At 28.6% G+C, this 26,847-nt stretch overlaps 1 protein-coding gene across 3 annotated transcripts in view; it reads left to right on the top strand.

The window, feature by feature from the left end:
- The window catches only part of Nup214 (nuclear pore complex protein Nup214), a 97,197-nt gene that overhangs the window by 55,782 nt on the left and 14,568 nt on the right, over positions 1–26,847 (top strand). For all 3 annotated transcript variants that reach the window (XM_067264924.1, XM_067264923.1, XM_067264922.1), the window contains exons 15-25: positions 541–597; positions 677–826; positions 903–1,168; positions 10,232–10,408; positions 12,704–12,864; positions 12,940–13,031; positions 13,236–13,430; positions 15,621–15,792; positions 19,470–19,895; positions 24,093–24,176; positions 25,545–25,756. In XM_067264924.1, the coding sequence (XP_067121025.1) occupies positions 541–597; positions 677–826; positions 903–1,168; positions 10,232–10,408; positions 12,704–12,864; positions 12,940–13,031; positions 13,236–13,430; positions 15,621–15,792; positions 19,470–19,895; positions 24,093–24,176; positions 25,545–25,756 (1,992 nt within the window). The remainder of the gene's footprint in view (positions 1–540; positions 598–676; positions 827–902; positions 1,169–10,231; positions 10,409–12,703; positions 12,865–12,939; positions 13,032–13,235; positions 13,431–15,620; positions 15,793–19,469; positions 19,896–24,092; positions 24,177–25,544; positions 25,757–26,847) is intronic.

Raw genomic sequence — 26,847 nt, 5'->3', positions numbered from 1 at the left:
AGCAAAGATAATCTGGACAAGATGATTGTTGCTTGTATAGTAATGCATAATTTTCATATAAGTTTTTCTGTATCTGTGACTACTATATCTTAAAGATTCTATTCTTTATTTTGATTTTTTTAAAGTTTTTATCTTAATCTTGTAAAGGTTTCCAGAATCTTACATTACTAAAATTATGTTCAAAAATCCCTTTGAAAATATGTTTGTTTTTTTAAATGGATTCTTCTAATGTAAAAATGAAGTTCTATATGAAAGTGTTCAATGAGATCAATTTCACATTGGAGTCAAATAATTTAATTGGAGAATTTTTGACAAAATTATTACCATAATATTTGTTTTTAGAATATCCAGATTACAAAGTTGTTATTTCATTTCAAGATATTTAAATTATATTGATAGATGTTACTGTAGGAGTCATTTATATTTTTGATTTGGTGCTTGTAAATTAACTGATATGATTTATGCAATGTATTCACAATTTAGAAATTGTAAGATTATTGGGTTTATAATGATATATAATAATTTTAAAATTTTTGATAGGATGCTTCTGAAGATATTACAACTCAGCAAGCACTTGTTTTGCTTGTTCAAAATGAGGTATTCAGTTTGATTATAAATTATACATAAATCATTTTCTTTAAATTATAAATTGTTATGGTTCATATTTTTTTCAAAGGTAGCAAAATTTCAAAAAGAAGTTCAAAATTTACAGACAAAAGTAGCAAATTTTAAAGTAAATATTGGAAATAAGGAAGAAATGAAAAATTTCAAGACAAAAATGACTAAATTGGAAGCATTTGATGTAGAAATTAGAGAAAATGTGGAGGTATTATATTTATCATAATAAAATTTTAAAATATAAATATATTTTAAATAATAATAATTGCAAAACTTTTCTATAGTCTCTTTCTCTAGATTTGCATAATTTGAAATCATTAGTACTAGAAACTTTTGCAATGATAGAAGATGCTCGCTCACGAGAAATGAAAAGTAAAGATCCTTTATACTATTCTCTTTTGAAAAGTCGTGCTTTAGATCCAATAAGTGCTCGCAAATTGAAGGAAATCAGATGCTTGTACAGATATGTAGATAATCAGTTGCAAGAATTACATAGTAAACTTGATCAAGAAAGACAAGACTTTTTAAATGCAAAGAAAAAAATGAATAAGTAAGAATTAATAAAATATAAGCTAAATGTTTAAAATTATTTTCTGATTTAATCCGTTTTTTTATATATAGAATTAAATAAACAATGTGTTTTTAACTCTTAAAAAAATACTAAATAAGTAGATTAAAATAAAAATTTGAAAAACTTAATCATGTAATGCTAATAATAAATTATGAATTATTAAAATATATTATAAATATATATAGTATATATATATATATTAATTATTTGTCAAGTATTTCTTCAGTAGAAAGATATTTAACATATTGCTAATCAAATGTCACATGTGATATGTGATTAACAATAAGTTAAAAATGTTAAAAAGGTTTCAAAAAACTAAGGAATTACATATATTACTAGTTATAGATTAACATATTCCTTTTAATTCATAATTTATTATTAGCATTACATGATTAAGTTTTTCAAATTTTTATTTTAATCTACTTATTTAGTATTTTTTTAAGAGTTAAAAACACAATGTTTATTTAATTCTATATTCTCTGTAGTTATCATAATATGCTTTAATTACTTTATTTACAATAATATAATTAAAAAATATATAAAATACTATTCAAAATAATGTAATTCTAAGTTTTTTACTCACTCTTTTTTCTTAAAGTATATTACACAAACATTTTTTCTGTATTCAGAAGAGGTTATTAAGGATATATATTTTATTCTGGTTCTTTTACTCAATTTTTCTGACAATTTGATATAATAAGTAAGTTGTTATTTTTAATGTGTTAAAATGATTCAAAATCATGTATATAACTTAAATAATTTTTAAGTTGACTATTTTAAAAGGTAAAATAATAGACGAAATACAGGTGGAAAAAATTCCACAGCTTTTTTAGGTTACAATTCTTTATATCAGATGCAAACAATGAAACTGTCATTATGTATATGTTTTATTATACATTTTTCAATACAAAATATGTAAACTTATAAAAATTTCTTCAGGCAATAAGAATTTTTTAAAGAGTAATTAAATAATTCTATGAGTATTTTTAAGAAATGCTAAAAATGAACAAACTGAAAAAATTTCTATAACATTTATTCCAATTCTTTATTAAACGACAAATGCATAACTAGGTCTTTCATAGTAAATATAGTTCTTTTATAACTTTATATATCATTATTTAAAAGTAAAACAAAAAATTTTTATTTTTATATAAGGGTTTTTAGACTTTTAATTAATTTTCAAAAGTAAAAAACTTTTAGAACATCAAATATTTCCATAATGATAAATTGACAAGGTATAAAATGAATGATAAGACAAATTACCGTATTTTACAGACTATAAGACGCACCTGAATTTTGGAGGCAATTTTTCGAAGAAAAAAGTGCGTCTTATAGTCCGTAAAATACGGTAATTGAAATTGCTTAATTATTTCTTGAATTAATTTATCTAATTATTTAAATAATAAAATAAAGTAGCATTAGTAGTATGTAAGCATACAAAAAATAAATTAATAATAATCATCACTATATATATTATTGAAAAAAATTTAGCTTTCCATAACCAAACAATGCTAATCTTTGAACAAATCATGTCATTTAAAGGTTTTCTATATGATTAATTAATTTTAATAATGTTCGTCTGTAGTAAAACAGTCTAATCAGAAATGCATTAAGGATATTCAATCAGAGTGGATTCGTATCTGCTAAAAAAGTTTATTATCTCTAATATTAGCACAAAATAATTTATCACTATTCTTTAGTCATTGTATTTTTCACTCCCTGTTTAGTATTTGTCTTCTGTCTTATTCATACAAAGTCATTACTAGTAAAGAGTTTGCATTCTTTGTCATCATCTCTCTTTTTAGATTCTTCCATATTCATACTTTTTTAGTTGTTTCTTGAAACAATTTTCTTTTTAATTCCATGATTTCTGTACATTTTAAAACATGTCTAATTTCTTAAATCCAAGGAAATATTTGTTACTCCCTAGGTAAGACTGAATGTTATCATGTGTCATAAAAGAAAGCAGTCTGTGATGCTATTGGTAGTTAGCATGAACAGATTAAAAAAGGAGTGGCTAGAAAAAAGAGCAAGAGTGAGAATGTTGAATTCATCAAACTATGAATGCAATGTTTAACATTGTAACAGTTAAAAAAAGACTCAGAAAAAACAATAAATGCAAAAATTTGCAGAGAGGAGAAATTTTGTACTTTTCAGATGTTGAAAAAGACCAAGAATGGAGAGAGAAATAGAATATAACAGGAATTTATAAGATTGCATTTGGATATGAATAAAGATTAAAGTATTATAGAAAAATAATGAGAATATTAAGAGAGAAAGTATGGAAAACTCATGAGATTAGTTAAAAAGAGAATGAAGTCAATAGGATTGGAAGAGATGGTAAGGAAAAAGGAACATAAATGAAAAATCTTATTTCTTTCTAATTACCAAAAAAAAGAAACAGTTTGAGAAAGTGAATTAAGATTAGGAAAGAACATTTGAAAGATATGGATATAGGAAGAGGTCTAAAATAGAGATGTTGAATAGGAAGGAAGCAAATTCATTTTCAGTGGCCCAGAAATGGTTTTGCTCAAAGCAGATAAGAAAAAAGGATGAAACAGAAGATAAAATATCGGAAAAATAAAATGAAGGATAAATTTGTTAAGGAATAATAATAATAATAATGATTCAAAATCATTATTATTATTATGTTGGGTTAAGTGAGATATACTCGGTTAACACTGGTGGCTGTGTACTATGCCGGACCAAAGTCAAGGCATAGTAACCAAAACAGAAATTAAAGAAGTGTATCAGTGTGTGTGTCTGTATTCAGGAATTTTCTCACAATATGACATGTATTCAATATAGTGGCCTTCTGTAGTGTGATGTATGTGTTCCTACTCAATTGTAATGTGCCCAGGCTTTTGTGTAGTGTGTGTGGTATGACACCTGTAGAGGAGAGAACAACAGGTACAATAAGCACCCTATCCATCCTCCACAGATGCCTTATTTCCTGGGCGAGTTCTGTGTACTTGCTAATTTTTTCAGTACATGCGTTTTGTATATTGTGAGTGTTTGGAATGGATATGTCTATAATGTATGTGATTTTATTGTGTTTGTCAATGAGTGTGATGTCTGGTCTGTTGTGGTAAATTGTTTTATCTGTGATTATGGCTCTGTCGTAGTACATTTTGTGCGTGTTGTTTTCCAATACTGTCTGTGGAATGTATTTGTAGTATGGTTCGTGGATGTCTACTAATTTGTGTTTGTTTGCAAGCTCTTGGTGTATTATATTTGCTACTTGATTATGTCTGTGTAAATAATCTGTCTGTGCCAAGAGCTTGCAACCAGAAGTGATGTGTTGTATAGTTTCTGGCATGATGTGACATTTTCTGCACGTGTCATTCGTGAGTGTTGCATCTTTGAGTATGTGTTTTCTGTAGTTTTTAGTATTTATGACCTGATCCTGTATGGCAATCATGAATCCTTCCGTCTCCCCAAAGAGGCAACCCCGAGCTAACCAGCTGTTTGACGCAGTTTTGTCAACAAAATCCTGGGCCAGATCGTAAGGATGCCTGCCATGAAGTGCCTTTTGAGCCCACGATTGCTTAATGGTGTCTATGCTTTTTATATGTTGCATTGTGTCCATATGATGTGAGTGTAAGTTTAATGGTGTGTTATTTGAGTCTGCTAGAGTTACTGCTTTATGTAATTGTGATGTTTCTTGTTTTTTGTAGAAAAACTCTCGCAGTGACTGTATTTGTTTGTAGTGAAGGTTAACTATGTCAATCAGGCCACGTCCGCCATCTTTACGTGGAAGGGTTAATCTTTCTGTGGCGGATTTAGGATGATGATGTTTATGTTTAGTAAGTGTTGTTCTTGTTTTCCTTTGGAGTTGCTCAAGATCTGTGTGAGTCCAATGTATAACTCCAAAAGAATATGTGAGTACTGGGATGACATATGTGTTTATTGCTTTAACTGTGTGTTTTGCATTTAATTGTGTTCTGAGAATAGCATTTAACCTACTTTGGTATTCTTTAATTAATCTTTGCTTTATTTGTGTATGTTCTGTTAGTTTGGCCTGTTGGAATCCTAAATACTTGTAGAACTCGCCCTCTTCCATGGATTCAATAATGTCTCCATTTCCAAGTGCAAAATCTTCTTTCTTCAGGATTCCTTTTTCTATGTGAACTGTTTTGCATTTATCTAGGCCAAATTCCATTTGTATGTCCTTGGTGTATGAATGTGTGATTTGTAGGAGTTGATAAAGTTGTTTTTGTGTGGATGCATAAAGTTTTATGTCATCCATGTACATGAGATGTGACAGTGTATACTGTGTTGTTTTTTCGTGTCTGATATTGTAACCATATTGCGTGTTGTTTAACATGTTGGATAATGGATTCAGGGCTAGGCAGAACCAGAGAGGACTCAAGGAATCTCCTTGAAAAATTCCTCGCCTAATAAAAATTTGCTTTGTTTGTATGGAAGTGTTACTAACCCTGAGATGTAGTGTTGTTCTCCAGTGCTGCATAGTGTTTTGAAAGAATGCAATGAGTGATGGATGTATTTTGTATATGTGTAGAATATGTAGCAGCCAACTGTGTGGAACATTGTCGAATGCTTTTCTGTAGTCTACATATCCCATGTGTATGTTTCTGTGTTGTTTGTGTGCTTGCCATAGAATGACTGAATCTATGAGTAAGTGTTCTTTGCATCCCCTGTGATTTCTACAGCAGCCTTTTTGTTGTTCCGTTAGAATGTTGTGTTCTTCAACATGTTTTTATATTTTGTTTGCGATACAGGATGTCAATAATTTGTAGAGTGTTGGAAGACAGGTAATTGGTCTGTATTGTGTGGGGTCTGTGGTATTGTTGTTTTTAGGTTTCATGTAGGTGATGCCCTGAGTAAGAAAATTTGGCATGTCTTGTGGATTGATGATGATGTGTGTTAGGTGTTTAGCTAGTTCCTGGTGCAGTGATGTAAACTTTTTGTACCAGAAATTGTGAATGTTGTCTACACCAGGTGTCTTCCAGTTGTGTGCTCTGTTAACAGTGTATTGGAAATCATGTATGTTTATTTCAGCACAGGGCATAGTTGGTATGTTGTGCAAGTTTCTGTTCTCCTCCTCAATCCAGCCTGCATCAGCATTGTGCGTGACAGCACTGGACCAAAGAGAAGACCAATATGTTGTGAGTTCTTCTTCTGTTGGTGTGCCACTGTGCTGTGTATCAGTGTTTGCTTTGTTATTAATTTGTCTGTAAAAGAGTTTTCCATTGTTTGTAAATAATTTATTTTGTTGTTTTCGTAGTGTACATGTTTTGTATCGTTTGAGTCTACGTGCTTTGGCAGCAAGTTTTTGTTTTAGTGTATCAATGTATTCTGTAATGCGTGTGTTGTGATGTTCATGTTTTGTGTGTGTTTTTATTTTCTTGAAAATGTTTTTGAGCTGTTTCCTTAATTTGGGTGTTATGTTGCTTTTAGTGTATTGTGTCAGCCTGCCTAATTGCTGTCTAATGTCATTTATTTGTATTTCTATTCTTCTCTGCCAGGCAGGCTTGTGATAGTATTGTGTTTTCTGTGTATTTGTCTGTGACTGTACTTTCAGTCCATGGTGTGTCACTACTGTGACTGCCCCAGCATAAACTAATGTATGAATGTCTGCGAGTGTAGAAATTGAATGAATGTAGTGTGGTATTAAGTGAGTGTTTACATAATTTAGTGTTTTTCCTACTTCCTTTGACGTGTTGATTTTTGGTATTCGTGGTCGTTGTGTGGGATCTGTGCCTGTATATTTAGTGAGTGTTTCCTGAAATATAAGTGAGAGCGTATTAACTAAATCCATGTCTATGTTATCAGTGATGGACGAGGAAGTGTCTGTAGTATCATTAGTGGTAATTGTTGTATGTGTGTTATTATCAATGCTTGTTGCTGGATTATTCTGACAGGTTACATGATCTTCATTAATGTTAGATGTTTCTGTCTGTTGATGTATTTGATCAGCAACCTGTTGTTTGATAAGTTCAAGTGTTGTTTGTGGAATAAGGTTGTTGTGTATAATTGTTCTTTTTTGATCAACAACCCTTTGTTCGGTGACAGTGAGATGAGGATACTGTTGTGTGAATCTATGGTGTAGTTGTTGTCTGTATGCTGTCATGTTTGTTTCGAGTTTTGTGATGGTGTAATAAGTACGGATGATAAACTCGTTCATTTCTACTGTCCATTTCATCCGTTGGCGTGGTTTTCCAGCTTTTGTGGTCTGTGGATGCATTGCCACAGAAACACCAAGGCTGGGTTGGTTCCTCACATCTGTTGAGGGCATTGCAGTAGCCATGCTTGGGCCGGTGCTGCTTTCGCCACCGGTAACCAAGGGAGACTGTGACCTATTTTTCGAACGTGAGCCTCTGCCTAACCCACGAACGCGGACCTTGTTAACCCGGGCGACGTCCGAGCCGGTATCACACTTTGATCTAGTTATTACCATGATGAATATCTCCACAGAATGTGGGCGTGGTCACTCTTAGCTTCATTTCTCCCCATAGACCTTACTGGCATGGGTGTCCCTACCAGGAGCTTATGCTCCAGCCTGCATTGCCCTATGGATCAGTAAAATTACTGGGCTCTCCCACCACGACCAGGTGGTGACCACGGGAGAGTTATTATTATTATTATTATTATAAATTGAAAAAAAAAAAAAAAAAATTAGCAAGTACACAGAACTTGCCCAGGAAATAAGGCATCTGTGGAGGATGGATAGGGTGCTTATTGTACCTGTTGTTCTCTCCTCTACAGGTGTCATACCACACACACTACACAAAAGCCTGGGCACGTTACAATTGAATAGAAACACATACATCATACTACAGAAGGCCACTATATTGAATACATGTCATATTGTGAGAAAATTCCTGAATACAGACACACACACTGATACACTTTTTTAATTTCTGTTTTGGTTACTATGCCTTGACTTTGGTCTGGCATAGTACATAGCCACCAATGTTAACCGAGTATATCTCACATAACCCAACATAATAATAATATACTGTAGTTATTTAATGCTTATTTTAGAAGATGCAGATTCATTTTGATTGAATGATATCAAATGTATTTTTGTTTAGATTACTTTATTACAGACACATATATGTGTTTAAGTAAAATGATTTTCTCAGAGCAAATTACCATTGTTTGGACTACATTTAAAAAAAATTTTAATTACATGTTAAATATGATTTCTTTTTATTATGATTATTATGATTATGATTAATTATGATTATTTTTGTTGACTTGTTTAAACTGAAATTATTTTTTGTTTATATATTTCTTTATTACATTAAATTTAAATAAGTAAAACCTTACAAAATTTACTAAATTCTCAAAAGAGACAATACATAAAAAAAGTCCTTGAACATTGTTCATTTCATTCACATCAAGAATTAATACTCTCGAGGCAGAGAATTTTTAAATAAATTTTCTAAATTTAAACTTATTTGTCCTGACAACTTTTTTATTAAATAAGTAAGTTAGATAATTAATTGGTTCTGTAATTATGACATCATTGTTTAAATTCTATGCTGTTAATTTGTTATAATAAAGATATTTGATGATCTAGAGATTGTATCTAAAAATGGAATAAAAATTTGAAAATATTTAAGTGAAAATAACTTTTACTCAGTTTTTAAACAGTAATGATAAAAAATTATTTCTAAGTTGCAATGGTGTACTTTTAATGTTATTGATAGATATTGTGTTAATTTTTTTATTTAGTATATTTTTATATCAGGTTGTAAAAGTGAAATTTAGACATTTCAGTTTTAAAACCAGTTTTTTTAGTATGTTCAATGTGGGTATATAATAGAGTAACTAAAAAATATTTTATCATATATGTTATTGGAAATAGATGCATTATCACTGTCTGACAATATGAAACTTTCAAAAGAGAATGTTTGTGTGCTGTTGCTCTATCAATTTAACAGTGGCCTAATTACAATCTCTACAAGGCATATGGTGAGGACACAGTCAACAGACAGACCTGTAACAAGTGATTCAAGAAATTTAAGGATGGAGATTTTGCACTTTAAGATGAACTTCATTCAGGCAGCAATTCCACCATGATGACATTCTCCTGCAATTGATAGACAATAAACCATGGTTGACCACCAGAGAATTAGCACAACTTTGAGTATTCCCATACAACCATCACCAATCATCCTCATGCTCTTGGCAAGGTAAACAAAGTAGGAAAGTGGTTGTATTGTGAATTGACTGCTGCAAACAAAATTTGATGTGTTACCATATGCAGTATTTGGTGAGCAATTCATTGCTCACCAAGTATTGCACATTCAGCTGGCATAAATCAATTGGGAGTGGAGATGAGAAGTGGGTCTTACACTACAATGTGACTTGCAAGCATTCTTGGGTGAAAAAAAATTACCAACTGTTTCAGAAGGTGGTGATTTGCTTTTGGTGGAATGAATGTGATGCCATCGTGATGGAGCGACTTTGGAGCAACACACTGTTACAAAAGAACTGTACTGTGAACAGCTGGATCGTTTGAACACCAAGATCAAAGAACTTCACCCAAAAAATTGATTAAGTCCAACACCATCACAACAATGTGCCTCATATAAATCAAATATGAACTTAGAGAAGCTGGCCAGTCTGAGCTGGGAGGTTTGCCTCATCCAACTTACATCTCAGACTATTTTGCAGAACCATATTGTCAATATACAGTTAAATGACAATACCCATGTGAGAGAAACACTCAAGACTTTCTTCAAAGAAAAACACCAATCATTTCTTTGCTCACAGGATTGAGAGCTTGCAACAAAATGCTGATATGTGATTATATTGATGATTAAATTCATTAACTATAAGACTGGACTGTAATTGTTGATTTAATTGTCAAAGATTTTTATAAAATGCTTAAATTTTACTTTTACGGTTTGATATTTAGTATTTATAATGTAGTATATTCTGTTTAACTAGTATATGTGACAATAATAATTATTAAAATCTATGTAAAACTGAAATTGTATTATTTTTTATTTTATGTATCTATTCAAAATAAATTGTAATATAGAACATATTATTTGTTTTCCCCAGAAAGCCATCGCCTTTTTCTCCAGCAGAAGCCATTTATCATGTAGTTCAAAATAATCATAATATTTTGCCATCACTAATAGAGAATGTTGATGAACTAGTTTCACAGGTGAAGAAAATGAATCTTGAAAATCCATCTCAACCAGTCTCAAATTTTTCAAAACTTTATTCTGATCATAGGTATATTATTTTGTAATATTAAATGGTTAAATTAAAATTTTATTTTTATATTTATAAAAAAAGCTCAATATAAAAAAATTGAAAATTTTTTTTATATTGAGCTTTTTTTGTTATTTTGTTAATGCACACTGAAATTGTTATTTAATAACTTGTCCTGGACATTTATTTCATTAAAATATTTTAAATACAAGCAGTGTAAATCAAAATAAATTTGATAATGAATATGAGTAGTTTCGTATATAAATTGAATTTTGTCTTTATCTTTATTTTACTTCAATGTTGTAACAGTTTTGATACAGAATTTTATATGATTTTGAGTCCTTAATTTATATGAAAATTGACACTGTTTTGTGATAAACACAGTTATTTCTAAAATCAATTGATGTAATTATTATGAAATTAAGTAGTTTTAGAGCAGTAGATTGGTAAGGATCAGATTAGATTGCTACAAATTATATTTCAAGTTTATATACAACATTAACTAGAAATACAATAATCATAATTTTTTTTATAGCCATGGCAAAAGATAATACAGGCAAAAAAAGTAAATGCATATGTGTACAGTAATTGATCTGTATTAACAGGATAACTCACTGTTAAATCACACAATTTACAAATCACTTTAAATTGATTTGATTTTATGCTGATTATATGAATAGAGCAATTATATATATATATTTTTAATAGTAACTCTGATTAATAGATTTTCTTATAGAATCAAATATCATAGTGCTCTGTTTTAATAAAGACTTTTTGATATTTAATATTTGCTTTTAAAAAGTTAATTTTACAGTATTTATGATTATTTTACACCATGATTAACCACATATCAAAACATCTATAAATTGCTTTCTATTCTGTTGATTGAACTTTCTAGCTATTGTAAACTCTGTTTTTAGATATGAAACAATTTCAAACTGATAGAGTTGTGATTTACTAAATCTAAGAAGTTCAGATTTCATTTATATTCAAAAATTTTTTCAATATTTGAGTTGAGTATAGCCGGTCACTCTACACACTATCTTTTGCCAGTTATCCCTGTCAAGTAAAGCCTTTTCCAGCATACTCATGGTCATGTCTGTATCCACTTTGTTGGTAACTATTATCATCCTGTTATTTTTGAGCCACTGGCTCACTTTAGAATGCTGTCTTTTTCCAGCATGTTAGATTGTAAGGTATTTTAAGTAGGATATTTTTTATATTGCAGTTCTTGCCTTCAACTATATTTTTTGTTTGATGTAATCAATACCTCTCTGTTGATAGTTCTTACTGTCCATGAGCTGTGCCAGCATTGATCTGTGCCAGCATTATAATTCAAGTGAATTGACTTTTCTCTATTCAGCTTTTTTTTTTGAGTGTTTGGTTTTTGCATGTATAAAAAGCAATGGGGAAAACTGTTGCTTTTACCTAGTGGCACTTAGTGTTAACTTGATGTCTCTGCTCATTCAGATCTTGTCCAAACCTTGCAAAGCATTGACCAAGTGCACTCTGCTTAATTTCAGGGCAGTTGTCCTCAATCTTATAAGCCAAGAAGATGAAATCATAAGTAGCTCCAGTTTTCTTATTACTGATCTTTATACTAACTATCCCATCATTGGTGGTTGTCATGGCATTAGTCGTTTTTATATTTATGTACAGCCCAGCTTTTTGTCATTGGTATATCTGAGATTATTAATGTTTATACCTTTTGATTTTATATACCAATTTTTAACTTTTTCAAACCCAACTTTTGCATGATTGATTCTGCATAAATAGTGTACAGAGTTGGTGATAGAATTGAATAGAATCAAGAATTGTCCTGTCTTGATTAAAAGCAAGAAAACAGTATAACAAAATAAGCAGCAGAAGTTACACAAAAAAAAGATAGAAGGCATACCTGCTTGGAAAGAAAGAATTACATTAAAATTAATTAATAGAGCTACTGTTTGGATTATTGTAATTAATAAACTTTTAAGTTAATTATTAAATTTGGTTTTGAACATTTTTTAATCATTTTGACATGTTTTTAAATTATCTGATTCAATAAAATAAAATTTCCATTAAACATGGTCTAAATACTGCATAATTTCATTGCTCAGTTATTGTTATCAGTGCAGACTAGTCCCAAATTAATTACAATAATTTATCTACTGTAATAAAGAAACGTGGTTCCAACAGTGGTTGGTAAATTAGATAATCAAATTTGATATTTTAATTTAAAAATATATAAAATGTGTAAAAAAGACCTTAATTTAAAAACTTTGTTTAATTTATGAATTTGTTTTAATTGTTTTTTATATAATTTTTTTTTAACAGTGAAGAACTTAATAAATTGGCAGAAACATTAAGATTAACAAAAATTCAATCAGAAAATGACTATCCTCATAAAATCAAAGGTATAAAACGTGAAAAAGAAATTTTATTGATGAATATGTTAAAGAATAGATCAGTGAGTTGTGTGAAAGCAAAAAAAATAAGTAAGTATTATTGTAGAAAATATTTTCTGAAATAAATTATATTTATTTATTTAAATTAAATATATCCTATTATAGATGATCTATCTCATTCTCAATTGGTTGCTGCTATGGCTGATTTTAGTAAAAAGAAGTCAATATCCGAACAGAAATCTCCTATCTCTGAACAAGTATAGTAATTTTTTGAAAACATATTATATAATTATTTAATTTTTTTATAATTGATTTTTTTATATCTACAATCTGAAATATAGCAATTAAATATTAAAAATATAAAAAGTAAAATTAATATAATTTTTCAAATAATTCATAATCTGTGTTCATAATAATTATAAAACTATGATTTGTGATCATAAATTACTTTTCTTTTATAGAAAGCTCATACACCTTCAAACTTAATCCACACTGAAAATAAATTTCCTCAACAATCTTTGGAAAAAAGCATTTCAGAAGTAAAACAGCCTGATACTGGTCTTTCATCATTTTCACAGAATAAACAACAAACTGTGTTTTCTCCAGAAATAACCAAGACTGAACCAGTTGTTGTACCAACAGCAAAACAAAATGCGGTAAGTAATTAAAAACTTATTTATAATTATTTTAATTTTTTTAAATCTTCTTTCATATATCAGATATACTAGAAATAAGGCCCAAAACAACAATGAAAGTCTTCATTTACTTATTTGGCAAAAATGTCCTAAAATTAATTTTGCATCATTAAAAACAATTTCTACAACAGCTTCCTTGGCTGTTATACAGTTTAATAGGGGTCCTACTGCATTTATAAACACACTTACTAAATTAAGTATTCCTATTGGAAATTATGTGATGGTACTAGATTCTCAAGTGAGAAGGCCAAAAAAGATAGAAAAGATAAAAAAAAATGATAAGATAGAAAACAAGTGATAAAAATGAAGCTACAGAGGACATAGTACAGACATGGGCAAATGCGGCTCTTTTTGAGTTACATGCAGTTCTTGCTGAAAGTATTAATTTCTGTTTTTTATTGTTATTTTTATAATTTTGTGAAAATATGTTTATTAAAAAAATTCAATATTTGTTTTATATTATATTTTATTTATAATAAAATCACGTGCTTTACCATACTATCTGCCACGACAGTACAGAACTGCAGCTCCCATGCATTTTGCAGAACCTACATTTCGGCTCCCACTGAACTCTTGCTTGCCCACCCCTGACATAGTATATGAAGCAGGAGCTTTCTAAAACAGAATTAACAATTTTATATGCATAATTTTGTTTTAAAACTTTAAACTTGTTTTTCTCAAATTGTGATTTTTGATTTTACAGTTTCGGGAAATCTATAATTTAAGAATTGCTGTATGTAGATTTGTGAAATTGGCACATATGTATGAAAATGGGCCATGTACTTTATTTTATGTAATATTTATAAATTTATTAATAAAAAAAAAATGATTAAGTATACAGAGTCTGAAATATTTGGTATTAAAAGTAAAGTAAGCAGTATTAAATATATTTATCTCATACACCAAAGATACTTATTTTACCCTTTTCCTATAACATTAAAGATTAATTTAATAACTAGAATATTAGATATTTATTTATCATTTTTTAGAAATAGATTTCCTAGGGGCAAAACAAAAATCATTAAATTTTTTTTTTATAATTACTTAAATCTTTAATTCAATATAAAAATTGTTAAACCACATATAATTATTTCATTGCTTCAGATCAATTAGTAAAAACAACTTTGAAATTTCAGTAGTGTATCCCCTTAATTCTTCATGCAAAAGATATATGATGATGAAAAATCAGTAAAATAAATTTAAATTTCAGCTAATATAAAATTCTGAGATATTAAACAAAATATTAAGAGTTAATATTTGTAATAATTTATCAGATGATACTTTTACACTAAGTATTGATAGTTTGTAATAAATCAACATTTTACTTTTTTCTTTTTCTTTTTTATGTGAAAATTATCTATTTTATATAGAAAAAATTTCACTGTTAACGAATATAATCTGTAAGGTTATATTAAATTATTTATTACATTAAATAAGAGACTTGAAAAAAGAACATAGGCTAAGTATTTATTATTAAAAATATATTTAAAATAAATACCATTTATTGTTTGAATGATAATTTCATTTCTTCAACATTTCTTCTTTTCTCATATTATATCAAATTAATCTTTAATTTTATTATATTTGGTTTTTGTTTATAAAAAAATAAGTATTTAAGGAGAGAAAAAGTTTACTTAATAAAATGGTTGCATATAAACTTAAACATTAGGATTTTTAGATACTGTTTTTTCACATTAGTAACTAATAAATTTAAAAATTAAAATGAGCTGATCAGCAAATATGCCTTTCAGACTTCTCTTTTGTATAAAATTGTTTAAAACTTTTATATGCATAATTCTGTTATCTCAATATTGTGCAACAATGAAGAACTTAGTAAAATGTTAGTTGTGATGGAAATTATTGCCCATATATATGCAATGATTGATACATGCCATAATTTCCATCACAGCTAACATTTTACTTAAAAATTCAAGATGAACCTCAAGAAAACTTACTGAAAACTATGATCCTAGTTTGTAAAGTTTGGAAAAGACTGAATTAGAATATACATGTTTGATATATTTATTGTTTAATGATTATTTTATGAAATGAAAATTTGACTATTAATATTTTTTTGCATGTATCATAAAATAAAGAAAATTTCAAATAAAAACAATTTGTAACTTTTTGTAATTTTGTTTCAATTTTCAGGAAAAATCTGTTTTAACTCTCTCGAATAAAACTGCAAATGACAAACTAAATGTGAATCAAATCATTTCTCAAATGACTGAGAAGAATATACAACCAAAAGAAGAGACAGTTTTTGTGCAAAAACCTTTTACAATAAAAAATAATTCTACTCTTCCAATGACACAGCAAAACTGTAAGTTTAATTTGATATATGTTATCTGTATAAATAATTCTCTATCAGAAATGTAGTTGAGAAATGAATAATTAATTTGTAAACATTATTTATCATTTCCTTTTTTTTTTCTCTTATTATTAAAATTTTACTGATTCAATTATATTCTTGTAGCCTCAGATCTAAATCTTTTAATGACAAATTCTGTCTGTTACATTTTTTACCTATTTCTTTGAGTGATAAATATCCTTTTTTCTATTTTAATGCTTTGTATTTTGATTAAGCGTTGATACTATTGGTTTGTTTTATAGTTATTGAAATATAAGCCAGATTTTAATAATGTTTTAAATCATAACATCTTATTTTGGCACAATTTTGATATATCTGTTTTCTGAATCCTGTCAACATAAGTTAATATACATTTTAGACTGACCCATGTATCATATTATATGAATAGACTGCTTATATATAAAGGGTAGGTATAAACCAGGGGTGGTGAACCTATGACACGCGTGCCCAAAGTGGCACATAAGAGAAATTATCTGGCACATGACGTATCATATGATTTTTGTCTTTTTCAATCATCCTTTCTGTTTATCACCTGATCATCCTTTTTTCAATCAGATTTTTTACATTTATTCGAATTAAAGCGTATTCGTTTAATTTCTTTAAATATTATTATTTGAAGTCTAAGACTTTGGCACGCATTAACATCTTTAAAGCTAAGTATGCATACAGTATGGCACACAGACTCAAAAAGGTTCGCCACCCCTGGTATAAACTGATAGTTGACCTTAACATGTTTTATGCAATTTTGGCCTATAAGGAAACATATTTACATAGATGTGGCAAAATTAAACTATGCATTACATTGTAACACTGCAATTTTTTCTAGATTAATTTTGTGAATCTTGTACTTTCAGCCAATTGAGATAAGAAAATGCATCAGAACCTTCAATTCTTTTGTTTTCTGATATCCAAAGGAATACTTATTAGTTTAGATTTTTGGTATTTTAAAAACCAAAAATCTTTATTCTTATATTGTACAGTTATAATACAGTATTTACATATGCATGTAGCAAGATAAAACTTTTCAAATCTCTTAAAAAATATCCTGAAATTTTGAATACAGGAATTGGCCAAATTTTTTTATATTTTGTTGAAACTTTATAAAAGCAGTAATAATAATTCTGGCAGATAAGCAAAAAAGATATTTATGATAATTGATATTACTTAATACATAAATATAACTTTAGGCTAGAAAGAATTAGAAAGAAAGTTACAGTTAAACAGTCTTCTGCTCACACTGAAGTATGGAATTTTACTAGGACATCAAAAATTGGTGATACAACACTGAACCAAATATTCTACAAGCTTGGAGTGGTCTAGTCTTTTAGATTTTCTGGTTTTCTGGACACACACTAAATATATACTTAAAATATAAAATAAACAATGGAAAGTAAAGAACCAAATTACATTTACACACACTATGCCAGCAGTCATTCTGGAACTAATGTTGTGCATTGCAGAAACCAAACAGTGGCTGTAATATAGCCTGCCAAATTCAAAAGTAGCTGGATTTCTGGCAGCCAGATTTTGGTTTGTTACTGTACTTACTAATAGTTAAAGTTAATAAGAGTCCACTGCATATACAGGTATAGGACAAAATAATAGGAACACCCCTTTTGAAATGTGTTGTACTTCAACCATCCAATACAGCCCTGCCACCTGTCGGAACAGTCTTCCATTCAGTGGTTGTGAAAGGGAAGGTATCAGTCGAGCATTTAGCAGTGTGACAGTTGCATGAGAAAATTCTGTTCCCAGCAAAGTACCATTATGTCCGACCTGTCCGACACACAAAGAGGCATGATTATTGGAGCTTGCCTTGCTGGAGCGTCCGTGTCTAGAACAGACAACCTCATGGGTGTTTCAAGGTCCACTGTGTCAAGGGTTATGACAGCCTACACAAAACTGGGAAAGGTGTCCTCTGTGAATCAGAACAGGGGAATCAGAACTGGTCAAAAGTCAAAGTTGACCAACCGGGATAGACGAGCATTGAAGAGGATAATCGCCTGAAAATGTAAGACTACACTGCCACAGATAACCTCCAAGATGAACACCAATCTCCAGAACCTTGTATCCACCAAAACTATTCAATGGGAGCTGCATGCTTCGAGCATTCGAGTAGCCATCCCAAAGCCGTTAGTGTCGCCACAGAATGCTATGAAGCGACAACAGTTGTGCCAAGACCACCGAAACTGAACATAACAGCAATGGGAACAGGTCATCTGGTCTGACAAATCATCATTTACATTATTTCAGACCACTGGACATGTGTTTGTCTCGCGAACACTGGCAGAGGAATTTTATGTTTACTGTCTGGTTCCTACCGTGAAGCATGGAGGGGACTCTGTGATGCCGTGGGGAGCGATATCGTGGCATGACTTGGGGCCACTTGTAGTCCTGAGAGAGAAGGTCAGAGGTGAGCGTTATCGCAGTATTCTTGTAGATCATTTACACCCTATGCTTCATACTCTGTTTCCTGGAGAACATCCTCTATCCCAAGATGACAATGCCCCTGTACACATGGCTTGCTGTGTTCAAACATGGTTGGATGAGCATAATAATGAAGTGGAACATCTCACGTGGTGTCCTCAGTTCCCTGATCTCAACATCATTGAGCCTATGTGGGGTTTTTTAAAGAACAAAGTCCGTCCTCGGTTTCCTCCTCCACGCCCACTACCTGAACTCGAGACCGCTCTGCAGGAGGAATGGCTGTGAATTCCCTTAAACTATCTACACGACCTTTATTTCTCAATTGCACGTCGGATACAAGCTGTAATTTAGGCCAATGGTGGCCCAACTTCCTACTAATAAATATTTTGCATTCTTTCACAGGTGTTCCTATTATTTTGTCCTATACCTGTATGTATTAAATAAATAATACACATTCACTTCTTTAATTTTAAGTATCATTAATTTTAAGATGTACTGATAATTAAACTTGAGATTGCACAAAACTTTTTTTATTGAACTACAACAGAATTAAAACAACATAAAGCATTATGCATAGAATTATTTACAACTTTGATTAAATGGTAATCATATATAATAGCAGCAATTTTCTGTGTCTATTAGTTTTTTCATGAGCATTTTTCACCAAATTATCCGACTTTGCTGTAGCATGTAGCATGATATCCTCATGCTACATGCTATCCATCTGTGTAAAAATTTCAGTCAAAAAATTTTTTCCACTTATCACAGGCCCTCAAAAAATTTCTGTGGAAATATTTTGTCTTGTACAGTCAACCGTGTACAGTTTTCCTTTATTGTTACATGATCACATGCATAATATGTTTTCCTCTCTGGTGTTATTTTTGGTGATCTGACTTCGTGGAGACATTCACTTACATGATTGCCACAAGAGGTAGTCAAGACCTCTTGACAAGACTAGTCAATTTTAATAAAAAAAGGAAATCAAAATAATAATGATTTTATAAAAATATTTTAGTTTATTTATTTAATTTACTAAATTAATGGGGGGAAAAAAATACTTAAAATTCATATAAATATCTCATTTATTTCTAATAGTAAGCAGAAGAAATATTTATTATAATTTTTAAGAATGTTTTATCAATATTGAGTTTTTGATAAAAAAAATTTTCTAGTTAATACTTATGTTCTTGTTCAAATTTCAGCAGTAACAACTCAGTCTTCACAAGTCATCTTAAAATCTTCTACAAGTTTGAGTAATTCAATTACTTCACCTGTTGTTGCAAGCACTCATTCTGGAATATCATTTTCTGTACCAACTACAGCATTTACTGTCACAAGTGCCTTTCAGAAAACTGAGCCTACACCAAAACCGTTTGCATTTGGTGTAAAATCTAAGATGAATTCGACTAGCATATTTAAACTTCCTGATTCAATAAGCAAAGAAACAATCAAGTCACCAGAAAAATTGGAGTGCAATAATTCAGAAAAAATACCTTCTTTACCACCAAAAGAAGATAAAAATAATGCTGCCATGATGAATAAACCTGTATTTGGTTCTGGACATTCTAGTGATGAAAAATCAGCATTTCAGTTTAAATTATTTAATTTAATAGAAACAAAAGAAAATCGTAAGTAAAATTTTTATCATCATAGTCATTTTACTTCCAGTTAAATATTTAAAAACTGTTCATATGAACTAGATCAGTATTTTAAAGTATGTCTTGATAAAAATTACTGAAAACTACTTTTTCTAAATTATTCCAGTTAGGAATCAGTAGTTTTTACTAATTTTTCTTGAAACTTACTTTAAATGTATAAATAAGTTGTGCATATGTGATAATTTTCATCATAGCTGGCATTTTCTCATAGTTATGACTGTTTTCAATAATATGCAATAAGATATTTCATATAGTAATTTTAAATACATCAGATATGCATTATTTGTTTACTACTTCATATTTTAACTTTTCTGCAGACATATTTTTCAAAACTGGTACCAAAACATTGGATAATGCTGAATTAGATAATACATTTATTTACTTTAATTTATAATTTAGTGTTCACTATATGCATATCAGAGTGCATGTATACAATATATTCTTCATAGGCCCATTAATTTTTTACTGAAGAAATGGCCATCATGCTATCACTTATGGAACAATCTTTTGAATATAGAACATCAAGTACCACACAACATAGTATTGATTTTAGACTATGTTTCATATTGATTATTGGTTAAGATTAAATTACATAAAACAATTTAAATTACATTAGTATTAAGAAAATCAATAAGATAAAATAAGATTAATATTATTGGATATTTTAAGTCTTTTGGGTTAAATGTAGTAGTTTAATATTGTACAGTGTTCTCCCTGGACATGTTCATGACTTTCCCTGACCAATTTTGTCCAAATTCCCTGACCTCACATTTCTTACAGTATGGAATATTGACATAATAAAACAGAATTTTACTTACTGTAAACATTGAGTACATCTATCTCTCTTTTTACACAGTTGATAAGTTCCAAAATCTGTGCCAAAAATTATAGTATATATACAGTAGAGCGTCGTTTATCCGAATCAATTGGGGACTGGGGTTGTTCGGATAACCGATTATGTATGAAAAAATATATTAACCTATCCGATGTTGAAATTTTTCTCCGTTGCATGTTGTTTTGTGTTGAATTTTCGTCGATTTTAAGCCTAACAAAAATTTTTATAATAATAATTGAGGCTATTGTATCGTTAAAAAATTATTTCTTTATTTTGTACAAAAAAAAATAAATATATTGAAAAATATAAAAACAAAAAGTTATACTTTAGAAGTTAATTTAGTATCAAAAATGTTTGATTTAGCACGACACAGTCCGACTGGAAAGCTTTCGGATAAACGCTCTACTGTATTTTGTAGAAAAATGTTTGATAAGATCCACAACTTCTGTGTAATGAAAAAATAAGCAATTTACAAATGAAACATGAGCTTTTGTATTTTATCATCATTTATTGCTTGCTATTTGTATGTAAATCTAGTAAACACAAGGTAGCATAAAATCAACAAACAGTATTCTCAGATATACGAATAGTACTGTACTGTGTTTAAAAAAAGATGAACTCTTGACTTAGAAACATGTAATTTTAAAACCAATCTTTCACCAAAAGGGGTTAACTGTTTTTAAATTGCAATATAATTTCAACAAAAAGTTAAATTTAAAAATAAAGTATTTTTTCTCATGTAAAAAAAATTGATCATGCTAACTAGTTGATATTCAAATCTATAACACACTACAGTATTACTACAGGTATGATCAATATTCACAGTTTTTTTAAGCCCTAAATATATTCACAGTTTTTAAGCTCTAAAGCAAGTCAGTGATATTTGTTACCCAAATTTATGTCTATTAAACTAATTATTAAACTATGTATTAAAGTGCAGGAAATTAACAGGAGAGAGAGAGAGAAAGATGCACTTGCAGTACAGTACTTTCAAAGAAAATCATAATAACAGATGTAAAATGCTAGTGCCAACCACAAGTCAACACTAGCATTTTATGTCTTTTACTGTAAATGTCGGGTAACTGTTTAAAACATTACTACACAACATAAAAAATTATAAATGTAAATAATGATTAAATTATAAATTTTTACTGATCTATTTATCTGTTTTGAAGTGAACATTCTAATAAATTACCCTTTCAACTTTTAAAAGTTTTTAAACAAATTTTTAATTAGCTGTTTTTTATTCTAATTTAACAATTTCATCTTTTTATAATTGCTGAATTATTAAAATATTTTGAAACATTTTTAAATTGATGTAACATTATCAAGTGTATTGCAGATTATTCTCTCAAATTCATGATAAAGCATTTTTAAAATCTCAAAATGTTTAAAATTTTAAAATGCTGATTGATCTGGCAGTATATTATATTAGGGGCTGTTTGATCCCCAGAGTTTAGCAATGCTCTCCTCAGTGTTGCATTTTATAATAATTCTTCACATAAACAGTTAATGTTAGTTTTAAAAGTGACTTGCAACTGTCAGTAAAAGTAAACTTTTGTATCAACTATCAAAACATTAAAACAAAATTTTTTAAAAATTAAACAATTTGATGTGATTTAATGTTTTGATTTTGAGTGATTTTAAAATATATTCTTACAATACAATAGAACAATAAGTAAGACTTATTACACACACAAAACTAAAATTAATTCATTATATGCGATTGTGCAAGGTTCAGCACTATGTGCCCCAGAAAAATTTTCAGTGTTTTTGGAAGATGGTTTCGATGATATCAGATAAGGAAAGCAGTATGCATGTAAGAAAGACACAAAAATTTTAATAAAGACAGATTTGTACATCTAGTGGTGTCCTCTAATACTAAAAATGTTTCAATAGAAAAATGAATTCTGCTATATTCGTAATAAAGGTTGCAGCATTACTTCTTGCCGTCTACAGACAGCTACACTTGGTCAACCATATTCCACAAACGAAATGAACAAGGCAGCTAAGCAGACAGATTCCCTGCCTTTTCCCTGACTTTCTATGACTTTTTCTGAACACTTATGAAAATCCCTGATTTTCCAGGTGTGTAGGAACCCTGTATGTTGCCCTATTCCTTATAGTTCACTGAATTTCCTTTGTGTTAATTTAAAAATTTTTAAAGCTTCGATATACTTTAGGTTGAGTTTCTCCTTTAAAGGTCTGATAATTTTTGCTTCACCCCATTTTACAGATATAGTCTCCTTCAAAGCATACCCAGCAAGTGTCTTGGACAATATTTATTTTTGTATGATGTACTCATGTTCTTTAATCCTATTCATTAACTATCTTACTATGGTCCTGTTTGTTTCTGTGATCCTTTAGAGCTGTGAGTGGAAAACAGTCCTGAAATTTTACAGCATAAGTAACGTCCTTTTGTATAAAATATACAAAATGGATTTATCACAATTTGTTATATTTCCCTAGCAATTGAATAATTTATATACAGTAGAGCGCCGAAAAGTGGAACCAATTGGGGACTGGGGTCCTTCCAGTTAATGATTTGTTCCAGTTTCCGACTTTATACGAAAAAATACATTAACCTGTCCGATGTTCAAATTTTTCTCCGTTGCGTATCGCTTCCTGTTGAATTTTTCTCCGTTGCGTGTCGCTTCGTGTTGAATTTTCGTCGATTTTAAGCCTAACGAAAATTTTTATAATAATCATTGAGGCTATCGTATCGTTAAAAATTATTTCTGCATTTTGTACAAACAAAATAAATATATTAAAGAATATAAAAAAACATGAAAATTATACTTTAGAAGTAAATTTAGTATCAAAAACATTCGATTCAGCACGACACAGTCCGACTGAAAATCGTTCCACTTTCCGGCCATTCCACTTACCGACGTTTCACTTATCGACGCTCTACTGTATTATCATATAATTATCTGTTAAATACATCTGAAAAGAATATTCACAGTATTGTTTGCAAAAAAATCCTTTAATCCTCAAATTTTAAATTCTTAAATTGGTATAAAAAAAAGTAACTAATTAATAAATTAAAAAATATTTTTAAATCTTATTCTCTGAAACAGTTGTTTAGATGATTATACCAATCAACAATACTTTCTATGACTTATGTTAAATTTTCAACCACACTAGCGACAAAAATTAATTAATACTTCATTCAATAACATTGTTATAAATAGTTTAAGTGCATAGTAAAGGCTGAAAATAAATAAGAATGGATTATATAATAGTTATTTAAAATAAAACTATAGTAAGTAATCTTATTTAAAAGTTTTGAATTTATAAGTATAATTAAAATAGTTTATTTAACAATATAGCAATACATTCTGATTTTGAAAATATAACACCACCTTCAACACCACAACCAATATTGGAAGCAGTAGAAGCAGGAAAACTACCAGGTAGGTGAATTATAAAATATTTATTTATTAACAATAAATACATATTACATAAAACTGAATTAATTAAGTCCAACTTATGTAAAGATACCAGAAATATCCAGTGCAAATTAAACTTACTAAAATAAAGAAAAAACAAATATTTTTTGATAATTTTTAAAGTGATTTAAATTGATATATATATTTATTAACATAAAAAATTAATTTATTACAAATATAATATACAGAATCTATTAGAAAACTGAAGCCACTTTGTAAACAATCAAATGTAATTGATCATTTTCTTATTAAATTGAATATTCAAAACTGCTTTTTTAATTAAATAATTCCATTTAATTTTATTTATTATCTTTTAATTCTTCATGAATGCACCTCTAAATACTGTATTTCTCATTATGAAAATTAAAAAAAAAATTAAAAGCAGGTAATAAGACAGACTAATTTAAATAGTTAAAATTTGATAATTCTATATTACAGAATTTTGCATATTGTAATAATTGATATTTCTGCACTTGTTTCAATTATACTGATTAGTATAAAAAGTATCAGTCTGTTTTTCATTTCTTTTTTTAGAGAATATATTGTTTTTTAGAAAAGTTTAATTTAAAAAAAATGTCTGCTATCTATCTAATTATAAAATTGAAATAAAAATGTTTAAAACTTGACAACATACATAATGTTTGTTCTCAATAAATATATCATAATTATGCAAACAGCATACAGAAAATTCCATTTTACTCTTCAAAAATCTATAATACAAATTCAAATGATTATAAATTTTATAATTCAATTCTTAGTTGCAAAAGAATTGATTTGATGTTATATTTTCATTAACACAAATTAGTTTAGCAATTTAATTTTTTAGAATGAGTTTAAATTGATTTATAATGTTAGAATTTTTACTGAAACTTTTCTGCTGAAATACTAATTATTGCAATTAATATTATTGTTTGTAATGACAAGAAAAAGATGAAAATAATCTAAAGAAGAGAGTGGTTTCTGGATAACTAGTTAAGAAAAAAGATTGTTTTGATAAAAAGTCTTTCGTATTTATGATTTTTACATTAATAAAGAAAATCATTTTTCCACTTTATTTTAACAATAAGTAATGTTAAAACAATGCATCAAAAAGTTGATGATACAGATCAAAGTAAAATTTATTAAGTGCATTGAAGGTTTCTTCATTAAATGGAATATATTTTAATTTACAAAGTTTTTCATTTTTATAGAAATTTGAAAACTTGTAAATTACTAACAAATTTATTAATTCTATTATAAATTTTTATAACAATGTAAATTTGAGATATTAATTCAATTTATATATTAAAAAAAATTATGTATAAAGTTTTAAAATAAAATTTGTTTTGATAGAAGAAATACCAGAAGACTCATCAGTTATAATTGTAGATCCAGAAAAAATAGCCCAAGTGTCAGCATCAGTTTTCACATTTCCAACTTCAACTTCCAATATAGAAAATAAATCACCTTCCAGTATCTCAATTACTCCAGCAATTACTACAACCAGTAATAAATCAACTTCCATAACAAGTGTATCGTCTACATCAACTTTTAAATTTTCATTGGTGAGATAAATTCAAAATATGAAATTTTTCTCAATTAATAAATTAAAAATAATTGTTTTGAATAGAATATAAATATAGCAATACTTTTAAGGAACTAAATTATGCGTGATTACAGTTATTGTGTTTAGAAATTGTAATGTGAAATAATTCTGATCATTAATAAAGCAATATTTCTGTCTGTTCACACTATTAATGGTTACTCAAATTTATTATAAATCTGAAAATATTCTAACTTTGAATATTTAAATAATATGATCAACATATTTGACTAATAAGCTGGATTTGAAAGTTCAGATTTTGAATTATTTCTTTGTTTTTCTAGATACATTTAAATAATTTAAATTTACTTACTTTCTGCTAATATCTAATTCAGAAGATTATTAATTGTATTTAATACTTTAAATCTTTCCATTGTTTACTATGGTGTTCACTTGGAACCTATGGTTTTTCATTTTTCATAATGATGATGTAAGAGAATGCAAAAGAAATAATTAACTTATAAATTATGTGTATTTTTATTAAACAACTTATATAAGCTTTGAATTAATTCGAAAAGATTGAATTTTTGCAATATTTTCATCATATTATATGAAACTTCGGAACAAAAATATTTTGAAAGTATTATCTAAAGATATAAAATCCAAGCAAATGATTAAAAATTTATTTATATATATTATATATAAATATACACAACTTCTTCAATCTTTATCAATGGGTTAGCAAGGATAGGATATATTGGATCATAACACTCACCTCCTGATCATTCTCATGATAACATTGTACCTATAGGATGGAAAAAAAAAATTTGAAAATGAAAAAAAACTTATGAGATGAAATTTAAATACCTCAACAGCAAATTTATATTTTTATTGATGTAGTCAGTCTCCAGTTTACTATTTAAAAAATAGTTTAATTATAACTTCTGACATGTCTGTGACGAAAATGACAGTTTTCATCTATAAAAATACTGATTTATGATGTGAAATTGATGTATAAAATGAAGGCAGCAAACAAATTAAACAATGACACCAGAGTAAACAAAAAAATATGCAAAGTGAATGATTCCTGTACACACAATAGCATTCTAAGTG

Source organism: Centruroides vittatus, unplaced genomic scaffold (assembly GCF_030686945.1).
Source record: "Centruroides vittatus isolate TY-2023 unplaced genomic scaffold, ASM3068694v2 contig_199, whole genome shotgun sequence".
Classification (NCBI taxonomy): domain Eukaryota; kingdom Metazoa; phylum Arthropoda; class Arachnida; order Scorpiones; family Buthidae; genus Centruroides; species Centruroides vittatus.
The sequence above is the reverse complement of the archived record's forward strand: the minus strand, read 5'-3'. Positions and strand labels throughout refer to the sequence as shown.